Raw genomic sequence first — 16,632 nt, forward strand, 5'->3', positions numbered from 1 at the left:
TCATGGGAGTTGTAGTTTTTATAGACCAGTACAGATTAAGTGTCACATACAGTGTAGATCAGTAACATTTCCCAGAGACTGTGCTAGGGAGAGAGAGAGTTACTTCTGCATGTAGATGTGTATACTCCTCTTGGTCCTTAATATATCGCAGTAAAGCTGCTTCAGTTCCTCCCTTTTGGTCAATGCTGATATGAAGGAGGTAACCTGGATATAATATAACCCCTGAGGCTGTAATAACACTAAAGTACTCACATTTATACATACACCTGTTCTCTCTGTGTCTCTCATAGGCAGGGCTGGGGCAGCACAGGCAGAGCTGGGGCAGGACAGGCAAGGCTGGGGCAGGACAGGCAGAGCTGGGGCAGCACAGGCAGGGCTGGGGCAGCACAGGCAGGGCTGGGGCAGCACAGGCAGGGCTGGGGCAGCACAGGCAGGGCTGGGGCAGGACAGGCAAGGCTGGGGCAGGACAGGCAGGGCTGTTCCATCTGCTGCAGTCAGAGACTGTACTAGGGAAAGTCTCTCACAGACAGGGCTGGGGCAGGGCTGCTGGTTTTGTCTGTGAAGTGCAGATTGAGCTGATTTTATCATTTATTTTCCAAGTTCCAGCTGAGACAATAACAAGCCCCACCCGTCTCCCCACACAGAGCCCCCCCCTGCCCCCACACAGAGATCCCCCCCCCGCTCCCCACACAGAGACCCCTCTTCTTCCCCACACAAAGCCTCCCTGCCCCAACACATTGCTGCTCCCCACACAGAGCCCCCACCCCCCACACAGAGCCTCCCCTGCCCCCACAGAGATCCCCCTGGCCCAACACATTGCTGCTCCCTACTCAGAGCCCCCACCCCCCACACAGAGACCCCTTGTTCCCACACACACAGCCCCAGTTGGTATATGGGGACGGATTTCGGTGAGATATTGTTAATTTGAGGGATATTTGGGAGGGTGAAAGTGGGACAGCATGTGAACTTTATATTAACCCTTTTCCGTAGACAGGTCATGTGCTCACAGGTGTGCCGTACGTGACAAATGGTTTAGACCAGGGGTGTGCAAACTGGGGGGCGCAAGAGCCACTTGAAAGACACCCTGCATCTCTTTAAACAAATCTTTTAAAGCCTTTGACGTGATTTGGCAATTTTCTCCTGTCTCTTGGTCTTGTTCTGTGTCAATAAAGTGTCCCCCTTGTTGTTGTGGCCGATCTTGTTGTTCCTGTGCACGCGCGGGCGTCATCTTGGATTTCGAGAACCGGAGAGGCAGCTTTCAAGAGGTAACAGGACACTGAGGGGGTCGGTGGCTTCTTATCTTTTTTAGGGGGAGGCATCCCTGTAGGTTCCGCTGGCGGGAGGAGGTCTTTTCAAGAAATGTCAGCCGATTTGGAGGGCTAAATCATCCGCGATCGTAGCGGAGTCCACGGAGCTGCTTCAGAGTGCTCCCATCCTCCTTTACGCTGCATGCGTGCCCCCCTATATTGTATTTTTAAACCCAAACCATACTTTCATTAACCCCTCAAGCACCAGATGGATTGAAATACATAATATCTAATGATATCATGACAGGGGCATTAACCCCTTACATACCAGTGATACAGGGGGGTGGGGGAGGGATAAAGAGAGGGGTCTTCTTATGATCCAACTCTTGACTCTCAGTCTTTTATATTTCCATATGAATTTGGAAATCCGAGACCGAAGAGTGCGAATATAATTAAGCACTACCGGCACTGGCAGCGTTTAAGATAGATACAGAATTCGAGGGAGCAAGTTCATTTTTATTGATTTTCCAAGCATAGATATACAGAAAAAAAACATTGGAGGATCAGTATTGGGAGAGCGGGGGAGGGGGCTCATGGGTTGAATACTTTAAAGAAAAGGGGATATTGGGGGGGGAGAGCAGAATGGTGAATCGACAATTCTTAATGCTTTACATAATTGTGACTCAATATGGTTGAGCATTTTGGGACCGCTTCTAAGTCTGTAGTGGGGAACATCTCTGGGGGACCTGGATAATTGTAAAAAAAAAAACGTATTAGGTGACCTTGCAGGGAGGAGCGAGGGAAACTCCTGGCAAGTCCCTAGGAGAGGCATATAATTGGTCCCAAGGGGTTACAGGCTCAGGGAGCCCATCTTCTAGAAATATTGTATTGGTAATACAGTCCATATTCTACAAAGTAGAATTGCCATGACAACGGGACGCTACGTGACATGACGCTAGTGTCACGCAGCCATGACAACATGGCGTCATTTGATGCCACGCAGCCATGTTCACTGCGGTCGGAGGGGGAGTTGCAGCAGGATCTCGGGAGGCGCCGCCGCAAGCGAGGGAATTTTTTTTTACATTTTCTCTGGGTTGGCCTTCAGTAGAAGGTGGCAACCCTGCCTGGGACACCATTTCTTCCCCCATCCTTCATTTACAAATGCTTTCAATGTCTGCCCTTCACTGCATTCATCACCCTCATTCATCCACCACTCATCCTTCGATGCTCCCTTTGTTTAAAAATACATTTCATTTATAGCATGTTAAAAATATATAAGACTTGTCAAACAATATGTTATGTATTTTTAACATTTTATAAATGAAACGCGCAGATTTTTTTTTTTTTTTTAATAACATTATTGAAGCAGGGGGTCCCTGAGCTGAACCGCATTCATTTCAGTCCCTGCTTCCCGAGTTAAAGGCTACCGGGCTGCACCAGTCTGGAAGAGATGTGCAGTGAGAGTAGACAGAATCAGTCACTCTCTGCGCATCTCTAACAGGCGATCATGTGGATTATTTTTTTAATTCTTTATTTGTATTCCAGATTTTCAGAACAGTAAACATTCAACACAGTATAATACACTACAAAACAATTGACATTTTAAATGATAAAAACATACGTACATACAATCACAAAATAAGTAAAATGAGATTAAAACAAAATCTAAAAACATGTCAAACCCATATTTAATAGTCCCAGTTGTAGGCATTATTCCCAATTTGGCAGATATTTCCTCTCAAACCTTTTCATACTATACTGTTACCAATAAACTCTGACCATGGCCGCCAGAGAAGCTAAAATGTTAACATTGTATCAGTTCTTATATATGATAATAAACACACAGATACCAAACAAGCTCTGAGAAACCACAAACATTACCACATTATCTATATGTATATATAAGTGTCAGAAGGAGTGCAAGTGGACCTCATTGCAAGCAATCGCCTCTGGCCTTTAAGTAGCAGGCAGTTGCTATACAACTTTGCTTGTGCATAATAGTTGTACCTTGTTCCGTCTGAGCTCTGCTTTGCCTTTGTTTTGCCTGCCGCCTATCACGACCTTGGAACTGGACCTAACTACCCCATGTCTGCTTTGACCTCGGAACTAGACCTAACTACCCCTGCATCCCAGGCCAAGGTATTGTATATCTTTATTTATATAGCGCCAAAAGTGTACTCAGCGCTTCACAAAGAATACAGTACATCGAATTGTAAAAATACAATAAGTGCAGCAAAAATCAGACAATGGGAAAGGAAATCCCTGACCCGAAGAGCTTACAATCTAAGAGGTTTGAGGGGAAACTTACAGAAAGCAGGTGAGGGAATAAGTGCTGTAGATGGGTGTGCTTGGCCACAATGGGTGGTATAAGTGACTGTGGGACAATAGCCATGAGTGCAGGCTATTGGGATGCTTGATTTGTGGGGCAAGTTTTAAGGTTAGTCAGTGTTAAATGAAAAGGCTAACACCATTTAAAGGGGAAGAGGTGGCAGGGAGGCGTAGGTGAGATCAGGTGTGTATGTCTGGCTTCAGGCTTAGGGAAGATCCCCAGCAGCAGGAAGGAGTAGATAGAGGGTGTGAATAGAGGATTTGTGTGTGTGTTTTTTATTGAGGGGTAAAGAAGATGGAGATATATGAATAGAGTTGGAGACATGGGGCTGGTAGAAAGAAATGTGTATTTTGAAAAGAAGCGAGGTCAGAGCAAATATAAATAGTAGCAGCGGCATGGCAGCAGTAGTTTAGTGCTGAGATGTGTGGTCTGGGATAGAAAATGTCCACCTTTCCAGCATAGTTCCCATCCAGGATTGAGGGCCCATAGGTGTTCTGTAGTCCCCTTGTTTCCCTCCTGTTGAAGGTCTTTGTATTACTCCCTACCTCTGCCCTGCTGGTCCATATCCTGTCCTGCAGTCAGCAACGTTACACGAGCCAGGTTGTTTAGCAAATGCCTGCTACTTAAAGGCCAGAGGCAGTTGCTGGCAATGAGGTCCAAAGCGAGGCTTACTTCCTGTGAGGGCACGGATTGCCAAGAAGCAAGATGGCAGTGATTGCTTCGGAGATGATTTCACTTCCCGACAGCAGTCACCCTGGATGTTCGGGGAGATCCCTTATACCATAGCACTGACTGGTCCATGTCAGGCAAGGTCTTCTGTGACAATTATCATGACAGTATCATGTTACCTGCCTTTTTTTTATTACTGTGGTATTGCTATGCTACCAGTATATTGACAAACCCTACTCTAAAATAGCAAATGTTTATCCCCTGTATGAATCCTCTGGTGTGTGTGGAGATGGTCCTTCCGTGAAAAGCTTTTCCCACACTCACTACATGTGAAAGGTTTCACCCCTGTGTGAATCCTCTGGTGCCTGGAGAGGCGGCTCTGATCAATGAATTGTTTCTCACACACCGAACATGTGTAAGGTTCCTCCCCTGTATGACTCATCTGGTGTGTGAGGAGATGGTCCTTCCGTGAAAAGCTTTCCCCACACTCACTACATCTGAAATGTTTCACCCCTGTGTGAATCCTCTGGTGCCTGGAGAGGTGGCTCTGATCAATGAATTGTTTCTCACACACAGAACATGTGTAAGGTTTCTCCCCTGTATGAATCATCTGGTGTGTGAGGAGAGACTCCTTCCGTAAAAAGCTTTTCGCACACTCGCTACATTTGAAATGTTTCACCCCTGTGTGAATCCTCTGGTGACTGGAGAGGTGGCTCTTATCAATGAACTGTTTCTCACACACCAAACATGTGTACTGTTTCTCCCCTCTGTGAATCCTCTGGTGTGTGAGGAGATGGTACTTCTGTGAAAAGCTTTTCCCACACTCTTTACATGTGTAAGGTTTCTCCCCTGTATGAATCCTCTGGTGTTTGAGGAGGCTTCCCTTGTCACCAAATTGTTTCTCACACTCAGTACATCTGAAATGTTTCACCCCTGTGTGAATCCTCTGGTGGCTGGAGAGGTGGCTATGATCACTGAATTGTTTCTCACACACCAGACATGTGTAAGGTTTCTCCCCTGTATGAACCCTCTGGTGTTTGACAAGGCTTTGCTTTACACTGAATTGTTTCTTACACTCTGTACATGTGAAAGGTTTCTCCCCTGTATGAATCCGCTGGTGTTTGAGAAGGCTTTGCTTTTCATTGAATTGTTTCTTACACTCTGTGCATGTGTAAGGTTTCTCCCCTGTATGAATCCGCTGGTGTTTGAGAAGGCTTTTCTTTTCATTGAATTGTTTCTCACACACTGTACATGTGTAAGGTTTCTCCCCAGTGTGAATCTTTTGGTGTGAGAGAAGACTGCTCTGCTGTGAAAACCTTATTCCGCACTCTGTACATGTGTAAGGTTTCTCCCCAGTGTGAATCTTCTGGTGTAAGAGGAGATGGTCCTTCCGTGAAAAGCTTTTCTCACACTCACTACATCTGAAAGGTTTCACCCCTGTGTGAATCATCTGGTGCCTGGAAAGGTTGCCCTGAACAATGAATTGTTTCTCACACACCGAACATGTGTAAGGTTTCTCCCCTGTGTGAATCCTCTGGTGCGATAGGAGTTTCCCCTTCCGTGAAAAATGTTTTCCACAGTCTGTACAGGTAAAAGGTTTCTTGCTAGTGTCGACACAAAGGTGTGTGATCAAATCCATATTCAGCGAGAAGCTTTCCCCACACTTACAACAAAGGAAAAGCGGAGCACTCCTTCTTGACTCACTCTCGTATATTTCAGTCTGTGCTGTGAGCTGTACAAGGCCTGTAAATTCACCCTCCGGTGGCACTGGTTCCTTGCATGTGTCCAATATGTGGTAGGAATCATTGGTTTTTGGCACCTCAGGGCTGCAGGAAGTGAAGCAGCGTTTGGACATGCAAGAGGTCCAGTTCTGCTCCTCGTTCAGGCAGTTCTCTAACAAAAGAGAACAAAAAAGACAGAGCTCAAATGTTTTCAATCTGTAAAGCAAATGAATAAAAAATACTTTGCAGAATTTACTTAATCACTACTACATTAACAAAATGTTCTGGTTACTCTATACCCATAGCTCTAAAACAGTGGCCCTTGGATATCCAAAACCCCCAATGACTTTGGTAGTGTTCCCCAAAGACCTGCAATATGTTTCTGGCAGTTCACACAGTTAATTTTGATAGACATATATGTATTCATTCCTGTATTGATTATATATGTGTACATTTACATTCTCCAAATCATAATTAACTTTACTTCTCATGGACAAGTTCAATGTTAAGGGAGTAGTGGTCTATCATACTAGTGAGTTAGTGCTATCAAGCCAACCCGACAGAAATATATAGTGTAAAGATACAGTTAGGTCCGGAAATAATTGGACACTGATACAAGTTTTGTTATTTCGGCTGTGTACCAAAATAAATTCAAGTTACAGTTAAATAATGAATATGGGCTTAAAGTGCAGTCTATCAGCTTTAATGAGGGTATTCACATCCAAATTGGAGAAAGGGTTTAGGAATTACATCTCTTTAATATGTAGCCCCCTCTTTTTCAGGGGACCAAAAGTAAATTGGACAATTGACTCAAAAGCTGTTTCATGGACAGGTGTGGGCTATTCCTTCATTATTTCATCATCAATTAAGCAGGTAAAAGGTCTGGAGTTGATTCCAGGTGTGGCATTCGCATTTTGAAGCTGTTGCTGTGAACCCACAACATGCGGTCAAAGGAGCTCTCAATGCAAGTGAAACAGGGCATCCTTAGGCTGCAAAAAAGAAAATCCATCAGAGAGATAGCAGGAACATTAGGAGTGGCCAAATCAACAGTTTGGTACATTCTGAGAGAAAAAAAAAAAAAAAAAAGAACGCACCGGTGAGCTCTGCAACATAAAAAGGCCTGGACAACCACGAAAGACAACAGTGGTGGATGATCGTAGGATCCTTTCCATGGTAAAGAAAAACCCCTTCACAACATCCAGCCAAGTGAAGAACACTCTCCAGGAGGTAGGCATATCATTATCCAAGTCTACCATAAAGAGAAGACTTCACGAGAGCAACTACAGAGGGTTCACCACAAGGTGCAAACCCTTCATAAGCCTCAAGAATAGAAAGGCCAGATTAGACTTTGCCAAACAATATCTAAAAAAGCCAGCCCAGTTCTGGAACAGCATTCTTTGGACAGATGAAACTAAGATCAACCTGTACCAGAATGATGGGAAGAAAAAGTATGGAGAAGGCTAGGAACGGCTCATGATCCGAAGCATACCATATCATCTGTAAAACACGGTGGAGGCAGTGTGATGGCATGGGCATGCATGGCTTACAATGGCACTGGGTCACTAGTGTTTATTGATGATGTGACAGAAGACAGAAGCAGCCGGATGACTTCTGAAGTGTATAGGGATATATTGTCTGCTCAGATTCAGCCAAATTCAGCGAAGTTGATTGGACGGCGCTTCACTTTACAGATTGACAATGACCCAAAACATACTGCGAAAGCAACCCAGGAGTTTAAGGCAAAGAAATTGAATATTCTGCAATGGCCAAATCAATCGCCTCATCTCAACACGATCGAGCATGCATTTCACTTGCTGAAGACAAAACTTAAGGCAGAAAGACCCACGAACAAACAACAACTGAAGACAGCTGCAGTAAAGGCCTGGCAAAGCATCACAAAGGAGGAAACCCAGCGTTTGGTGATGTCCATGCGTTCCAGTCTTCAAGCAGTCATTGCCTGTAAAGGATTCTCGACAAAAGTATTAAAAAGGAACATTTTATTTATGATTGTGTTAATTTGTCCAATTACATTTGAGCCCCTGAAATACTGTAAGGGAACTGTGTATGAAAATGGTTGCAATTCCTAAACGTTTCATACGATATTTTTGTTCAACCCCTTGAATTAAAGCTGAAAGTCTGCAATTGCATCTCGGTTGTTTCATTTCAAATCCATTGTGGTGGCGTACAGAGCCAAAATTATGAAACTTGTGTCGGTGTCCAATTAATTCCGGACCCAACTGTAGGTGGGAGAAGTATACCTGGGCATCTACACATGGCCCAATTGCTCCATTTTGGGTCTTACATAGTGGATGATGTTGAAAAAAAGACACACGTGTCTCTCTGCTTGCGTCTGTCGCTTCCTCTCCCTCTCTCCCCCTCCCCCTCCCTGCATCTCTTTCTCTCTCTGCCTGCGATAGAGGAAAAGGAGAGCGAGAGAGCGGGAAAGGAGAGCGAGAAAGGCGAGCGAGAGAGCGGGAAAGGAGAGCGAGAGAGGGAAAGGAGCAAGAGAGGGAGAGACTATATTGAATTGGTCAGTAAATTCCAGAGGTAAAATGGAGGAAGAAAAGTAGTTAGATGGTGGTTTGAGTAGAGTCAAATACAGAGAGGAGGCAGCGTGGGCTAGACTTGTGAGTGTCCATTACTGAGGAAAAGTAGCTTTGTTTAGCCTGGGAGTGGGAACAGTTGAAACCAGATAGATTACATTTGTAGTGGAGGGTGTAAGAGAGAGTATGAGATTTCCTCTAGGGGCACTCAGAGGAGCGAGTGCAGGAGCAAAGAATGTATGTATGGCAGTTTTGCCAAGGTCTGGGGATAAAAGGGTGAGAATGGCAGAGAAGTGGAGCATGTAGAGCATGAGAGGAAGATTGGGCACATTCTAGTTCATGACAAGATTTTGGAGGTCGAGTAGCAGAGTGGAGAGGGAGGACAGCAAAGTGGAGATGAGACGTTAGCTTAATGAAACGCTGGTCTCTGCAGAACTGAGGTAAATGGAGGTGAAGAAAAGGAGAATTGAGAGAGAGTAAATGAGAAGAAGTGATGGTCAGAGAGGGGAAAGGGGAGAAGAGAGAATCAAAGAGAAGCTTCTGCATTATCTTCGCATTTAGCGTCTGCGAGCACAGGCAGAATACACTGGTCAAACAGTGGAAGGAGCCCTTGAAAAACTGTTTTTCCAAATGCATTTCCAACCTTTACACTCGTGTGAGACATATTGCTCCTGTAACTCTGCTGCATGGGGTTTGTTCCAGAATTATCAACAGGCCTAGGGGCTTCCTATGAGAGGCAATTAACCTTGAATATTCCCTAAAGGTGACCATACTACTTGTAACAAGATAACCTTTGATTACCCCAAAGGATGTTATGGTACTCACCATCGACAATAAATGAAACTATTTCACTCTTTATTGTGGTTAGATGATCCTCAGTGTTTGGTTCTTCTTTCTCAGACTTAATCTCTAACCTCTCTGGTACAATCACTGGGAAACCTGCCAACAAGAAAAGGAAAATCCATCATGTAAAGCTGGGAGTGGGAACTCTTCTTGTGATATCACTATACAGAAATACTGTATACTGGTTCCTAAGGGGAGAGGATAGGTAACTGATTGTACTTGATTATTAACCATGAGTGGTTGAAATATGTTGGAGTTTACGGTGCTACCAATGTTCAGACCTCAATAATGATAATATTCTCAATATAACCTTAGACAAATGATGTGCTTGTTTGTTAATAAAACTTATAATTGTATCCATGCTTTAATGTTATTCTCCTCAATATTGTAGACATTTCAGTCCATTTTTTAAACAAATTGAATAGAAGACAAGTGAGGATACAAGGTTACTTACCCCCAACAGGAAATGAATCTATTTCACTCCTTATTGAGGTCACATGATCCTCAGCGTTTGGTTCTTCTTTCTCCGACTTAATTTCTAACCTCTCCGGTACAACCGTTGGAAAACCTGGCAATAAGAAAAGGAAAACCCATCATGTAAAGCTGGGATTTGGGGCTCTTCTTGTGATTTCACCTTCTCTGATATTGGTATAATGTAATACCCATCGTAAAGAAATGTTTTACTAGCCCTTCTGCCAGAAATGGACAAATATAGTTGAAGACATATTACATTTTACCTGCTGGTAGATCTATAAAAACATAAGATTAATTAGTTTGGGTGTTTGACTCATGTTACCTATGGCACACCTGTGAGCACGTGACCTGTATATGGGACAATGGTTAATACACACAGCTATCTAGCCAATTCACTTTTCTCCATGCATGATCCCTCAAACAAATATCTCCCCTCAATCTGTCCCAATATACCATCTGACATGAAGGGAACACTTGTGAGCACGTGACATATGCAACCAGGGTTAACACACACCACTAAATAACTGCCTCACCTTTCTCCTTCGCAAGGTACTTCAAATCAGTTAATATTTACCGTGACTCTGTTAGAACATATACTTAACCTGCTACCACCAGAGGAATGATTAAATGTACGTACAGAGTCTCTGGTCTCTGTTTATTAAGGAAACTATACACCTAATCATGCGCAGTAACAGAGTGGGAGGGAACACATATACAAGATGGAATGTCCAAATAATTGACATGGCGTCCTAAACAGTGGCTTTGGGATCTAGCCACCTGGAGGCGAATTCAGCAATTTTTGTTTGTTATGGAAGCCATCAAGTCTATCGATGGGTGACCACATCTTTGTACTATGTCCATGAATATTTGTGGACAACTCCCATTCTACTGCTAGGACAGTGTGTCTGCTCAAGAAATCTACCTTTATATTTTGTTTTCCTGAAATGTAAGTTGTCGAAAGATGGGGAAATTGCCTTTTCCACCCATCTCAAGATCTTTGAGACCTCTCTGAGGGCTTGTACACTTCGTGAGCCCCCTTGTCTGTGGATATAAGCCACTGCTGTGACATTGTCCGACAAATGGAAGTCCCTTAGGAGTGAACTCATTTTTTGAATTGCGCAGAATACTGCACATATTTCCAGGATGTTGATTGGTAACTTGTTCTCCTTTGATGACCATCAATCACCCTTGGGCAGATCTGTTTCTGCAGAAGCCTCCCCCCCCCAATACTGTAGAATATTGAATCATAGACCTTCCTTTGTAAAGTTTTTTTTGGTTTGTGCCACCACTGAAGACTTTGTCTTGTAGATGCCAACAGTGCAATTCTATCTTGCAGTGTTGGAAACCTGGTCTTGCCACGTTGAATAAAGTTGACCTGTAGCCACCTGAGATGCAATCTGGTCCATGGAACTATGTCTATGACAGAGTTTAGAAGGCCTATAAAGGTGCATCAACTGTAGCGGAGAAGGATGTTTCATCTCTAGGAAAGAAGACACCTTTCCAATAATGTTGATCAGTTTTATTGGGAGTAAGGAAACAATTCCCTTTTGAATATCAAACAGGACCCCAAGAAACTGAATCTGAGCACGAACCATCTTGCGCTTTTCCATATTTATGATCCACCCATGGTCTTCTAGTTCTCTGTGGAATCTCTGGACATATAATTGTAACGTGTTCTAAACGAGGTTTGATCAGCCACTCGTCTAGATACAGCATGACTAAATCCATTTTGGTGAAGCTTTGCTCCGATTACCACCACCATTACCTTGGTAAATGTTCGAAGTTCTGTAACCAGCCCGAACGACAAGACTTTGAACTGGAAGTGCTTGTCTCCTCCGACTTCCAGAGGGCATTTGGGACCTCGATCGGATTGATGTGTGAGCAGTCGAAGCATGGCGACTTGTTCAGCAGCGGTAGCCCGACTGCCCAGGTCTTCCAGCGCCCGCCAGATGTCTGCTAGCATGCCCATTTATGCTGCAAGTGGCCCCACCAGAGCCTCCACCAACTCATCACCAGAGTTGGCGGGCGTTTACCGTAGTCCGGAAAGGCCCAGAACTACCTCAGGGCTGGCCTGTGTCTCAGCTCTAACCACTGAGCACTGCGCCTCGTACGCTACCATGTCGGAGATCAGCTGCTTCTTGTCATGGTTCCTGGTAGGTACTCCACACTCCGGTCCTTGGTCCAGGTCCGATACTTGGCCAACATCCTTATAGTCTTGTGAAAGAAACAAAGCGCTACAAATAGATTGATAAATTAATGAAGTGACAATCAAATGCTGCCTAAACACCTGTGGCTCCCCAAAACCGCAATACCTACTGAACTAAACAAACAAGTGTTCGTGGCGCAAATTGATAAACAGTGCAATATAATGTGTAAATAACCCAGTGATTAAAAATAAACAACGATTTCACATCTACTGCTGCTCCATGGGACTGAATCCTCTGGGCTGTAGCCTCCTCGGATACCTCATATAAAGAAGAAAACATAAATGCCAACACAATAGAACATTAACATTTACTTGATGCAAGACAAACATACAGGGGAAAGGGAACACTCACACTTTCCCAGCTGTTTAAATCGCAAAGGGTGAAGCTGGGCGCACTCACCCCTATTCCGGATTCAGCTTCCTGGTGTATGCAGGCACGGTCCTTCCCGATCGCGTCTCTCACTCGCGTCAGGGGATGCTCCGCCTCCTTCACACATGCGCCAAGGCACACACACTCGCCCTCATTGGCTGAACCGCTCACGTGCTGCTGACGTCACTCAGCGATCACCGAAAAAGTAAAAATCCTCTGACCACTATGGGCACCCACGACGGACTGCATGTACTTGCTACGGCGCCATGCGCGACGTCGCAGACGCCGTAGCCAGCACTATAAGTGCAGCCTAATAGAGGTGCACAGAGAGAGTGACGGATTATGTCTGCTCTCCCTGTGTCTCTTCCAGATTGCTGCAGCACAGTAGGAGTTCCATTCAGAAGCATTGACCCCCGCTATGTTAATCCTGATGGGCCATTCCCCCGATATTCCCTTTGCCGTGAACGCTCCACGTTTGGTCCGAGGTTCACAGCACGTGTCGCGGCAGGTTAGAGATACAACTGGCCGCAACTATACTGTTGTCTTCCCCTGTAATTTCTTTGTTTTGCTGGGCCCCTTATCTTATCAATAAAACCCCTTGTAGAGCCAGAGAGAGAGATGTACCAGCTGTTGGTCTTGAGAAAGATGAGGTAGCTTAGCACATAAAGTTTTCTTTTTAGCTTAATCTGCTAAAATATATTGTAAAATCTATAACCAAGTAACTGCAAGAAAAACGAGATAAAAACAGTAGGATGCTCGATGAAGTCATATGGGTGGACATTGCTAAATAATGTATACCCGCCACTTTTCCTGGTATAATTTAGCTTACTTAAGAGTTTATTGATCAGTGCCTTTTTATTGAATCAGACAGCAATGTTTTGATTTGTATTAAATGTACTCTTGCAACAGCTGTTGCAATAAAAGTCTCTAGACAAATTGCTTTTTACCCATGAGAGAAAAGTGTGGAACTCAATTTTTCTATGACAAGCGGAAGCGACGTCCTTGGTCCGCCATGGCGTGCGAACAGGCTCGTCGGTCCTCCCAGACTATGTTAAAACCGGAAGTACCATGCGTTAGCCTCCCTGCCCCCTGGGATGCCAGCACTACCACCGTCGGAACTGCGGGAGAGGAAATCCTGCGTCCCCAGACCCCCTGCAGAGTATTCCTGTACCTGACCCCAATCTATGGACACATACTCGAGGGTGAAAAACCCTGCTAATAAGGGGGTCCTTCCCTTATGGATCCATTTAAGAGCGGCCAACCTCAGGAGAATTACAGGCAGCACGCCTAAATGCCATAAGGTAATCCGTCTTCTTTAAATGTAAAGAAAAGGTAAAATGCCAAAAATGGTGTGAAAAAGTGGCAGAAGGATGAACACATCCTTACCCCAGCTAGGAAGGACAAAAATAACGGACATGGGATGAGGACAAACCTCCTTTATACCGGTGTCAGAACTTTATTGCACTACCCCAGCTAAGAGAAGATGCTATATCCCATTAGTTATGACTGCCATGGAGGCCCTATCAGAAATGTAAATTACTCTCTACAAAACTTGCAACAGTTAAATCAGAGCCCAAAGTATTACTTAGTAGAGTTTAGCTATAATAGACAAAAATACAGTGCTTACATTACAAAAACAATTAATTACAAGAAAATACAGTTAAAATAAACGCAGACAATTTAATCAAAAAAGGATAAACAAAGAATTCCTATATGTTACCACTAAACATGTATAAGGTTTCTTCCTCACAAAAGGTCTTCAGTTGAAAAGTATGAGACTTCATGTATCTTGTTATCGGGAGATACTTCCTTGGTTGTCATCTGCTTCATAATTAAAATGCAGGTTTTTATATTCTAAATTCCCTTCAGTGAGAACATCATAAGCCCACCTTTCTGGGCGTTTTCTCACCCCACCCCTTTCATCAATCTCTGTCAGTTTTACGACATAACAAAAAAAAAACACCCCTGTTCTTTTGCATTAATATATAAAAAAACTTAATAACTGTTTCCATAAGACTTAGACACACGCCATCTTCATTGATGCATCTGTGTTCTTAATATACTTGTATTTTCAAAGAAGGAAAAAGGCTTTATATTGTAAAGACTTCCAATTATATTATATTATAAATAAATACCCTATGACTACATAATGATGGATTTGGATTATCAACAGTCTTATATTTGCACTCCTCATCAAATAAGTTTTTAAATAACACGATACACTCAGTTTAATTTTTGATATAAGGTTTAATATATGTGTACCATTATTTTACCCAAGCATAATAAATGTTAAGTTTTAACAGCCTAGGTGTGCACCGTTAATGTGCGCCTTGCTGGGGGAAGTCTTTACAATATAAAGCCTTTTTCCTTCTTTGAAAATACATTTCAGATTAGCACATAGGTAGCACCCTGTATGTAACTTGATATCTTAGGCTACAATTACATTATACAAATTTCAAACTACACACATCAGTGAGCGATATACTCTATATGGTCTTTACTTAATATACTTGCCTGGGTAGGAAATATGACCATATAACTTCTATTTTTGCCTGGGAAACAAATCCGATTATATGTAGGAAACACTGTTATTTGGTATAATTTGATTTGTGTAATTACAACGGTTACAAATATATATTTGTTGTTCTTGCCAAGTGCGGTCAGGTCCAGGATATTCATATTTAGCCACGTCCCCTGATACTCTGCAGAATCCCCCAAAGAATGTCTTTCCGGGTACATTGAAAAGCTTTACGTTTATTATAATGTCAGGACAGTCATATCTCAAATCCCCCCACATACAAAACCAGATGTCCTTATCTCTAGCTACCATCAGTCCTATAAACCCATGGCCTTGTCAGGGATTCGATAGGCAGTAAAACAATTATTTTATTATTAATACAATTTGTAACCAATGTTTACCTCTCGTTGCCAGATTGATTAAAATACTTGACCATTTCTGCCATATTTATTATAACTCCCATAACTGCTAAATAACCAGATATTCCCGCCCTGCACAATTCAAAGTCATCAAAATATATACAATACTCACTTAACAAGTGTGGATCCATGCTGGTAGTGGGCAGTGCTCCTCTGTCCATGCTGGTAGTGGGCAGTGCTCCTCTGTCCATGCTGGTAGCGGGCAGTGCTCCTCTGTTCATGCTGGTAGTGGGCAGTGCTCCTCTGAAGGTGTTGAGATAGGACAGTTCTTGGATTGAGATTTGGTGGATGCTAGATGGACCTGCATAAAAGAGAAGAAATGTCATTAGTACGATCTGTTTTCTTGAATAAATATACAGCATTTAGTATAAGGCTGCGCTTATAGTGTCGGCGACACATGGTTTCTCCATTTTGGCTTTATTTTTGTTAAATAAATCATGACACGGTGTAATATGTCATGTGTTGTTGTTCATCTGAGGTTGTATTTACCCAATTTTAAGACCTGCTAAGTAACAGATGATTGTTATTATGTCCTGATATGTAAAACCATAGAATTCAAAGAGGGTGTACTTTCTTTTTCACACAACTGTATGTATGTATGTATGTATGTATGTATGTATGTATGTATGTATGAGACCTGTGGGGAGAAAAGGGAAGGGATTTTAACCCCTGCTCTACCTAAAATTTTAGGTTGATAGTAGTGCTACGGTGCTACATCCAGGATAGTTTATAACTAGATAGATGAACGAGAAAATGTCTGTGAGTGGTCTGTACTTGCTTTTCTAGTCCCATGCTGTGTTTAAAAGCTGTGTGAACGGCGATGCATCAGCTTAAATGCGTTCCATGTGAATGGATATTCCAGGCAAAAGGTGACACATCGTGTGCTCATTTGCATGTCATTTCCCAGAATCCCTTGCTGCAGTGGGAGCACTGTATGCAAGGTGATAATGGTTGAAAGGCAGGGTTGCAGACCTGTCAAGACATGTGAATGTGCTCACAAGTGATATTCTTTATTGGCTATATGCTAACAGTGGAGGTTTTCTGTCGCCTTTTTCACCCACCATAACTTAATTTTTTTTATATATATATATAATACTGAGTTAAGTTATGGTGAGTAAAAAAGTGACAAAAACCCTCCACAGGAAAGCAAATATGCAAATACAACTGTATATATATATAACTGCCTATATATAAAATAACTGCCTATATATAAAATAACTGCCTGCTGGATATATATATCCAGCAGGCAGTTATTTTAATGTAGCATTAGAAGTGTTACATATGTTTCTTTAT

The 16,632-nt window shown here is 43.1% G+C and overlaps 2 protein-coding genes across 2 annotated transcripts in view; one reads left to right on the forward strand and one right to left on the reverse strand.

The window, feature by feature from the left end:
• LOC142472728 (uncharacterized) overlaps positions 1–16,632 on the forward strand; it is a 313,204-nt gene that overhangs the window by 237,144 nt on the left and 59,428 nt on the right. The gene's annotated exons all lie outside the window — the stretch shown is intronic.
• The window catches only part of LOC142472598 (uncharacterized), a 93,151-nt gene continuing 78,261 nt past the window's right edge, over positions 1,743–16,632 (reverse strand). The window contains exons 15-18 of the mRNA XM_075579673.1: positions 15,452–15,640; positions 9,807–9,920; positions 9,335–9,448; positions 1,743–6,138 (exon numbers count right to left, since the gene is read on the reverse strand). Of these exons, the coding sequence (XP_075435788.1) occupies positions 4,484–6,138; positions 9,335–9,448; positions 9,807–9,920; positions 15,452–15,640 (2,072 nt within the window). The 3' untranslated portion in view covers positions 1,743–4,483. The remainder of the gene's footprint in view (positions 6,139–9,334; positions 9,449–9,806; positions 9,921–15,451; positions 15,641–16,632) is intronic.

Source organism: Ascaphus truei, chromosome 22 (assembly GCF_040206685.1).
Source record: "Ascaphus truei isolate aAscTru1 chromosome 22, aAscTru1.hap1, whole genome shotgun sequence".
Classification (NCBI taxonomy): Eukaryota; Metazoa; Chordata; class Amphibia; order Anura; family Ascaphidae; genus Ascaphus; species Ascaphus truei.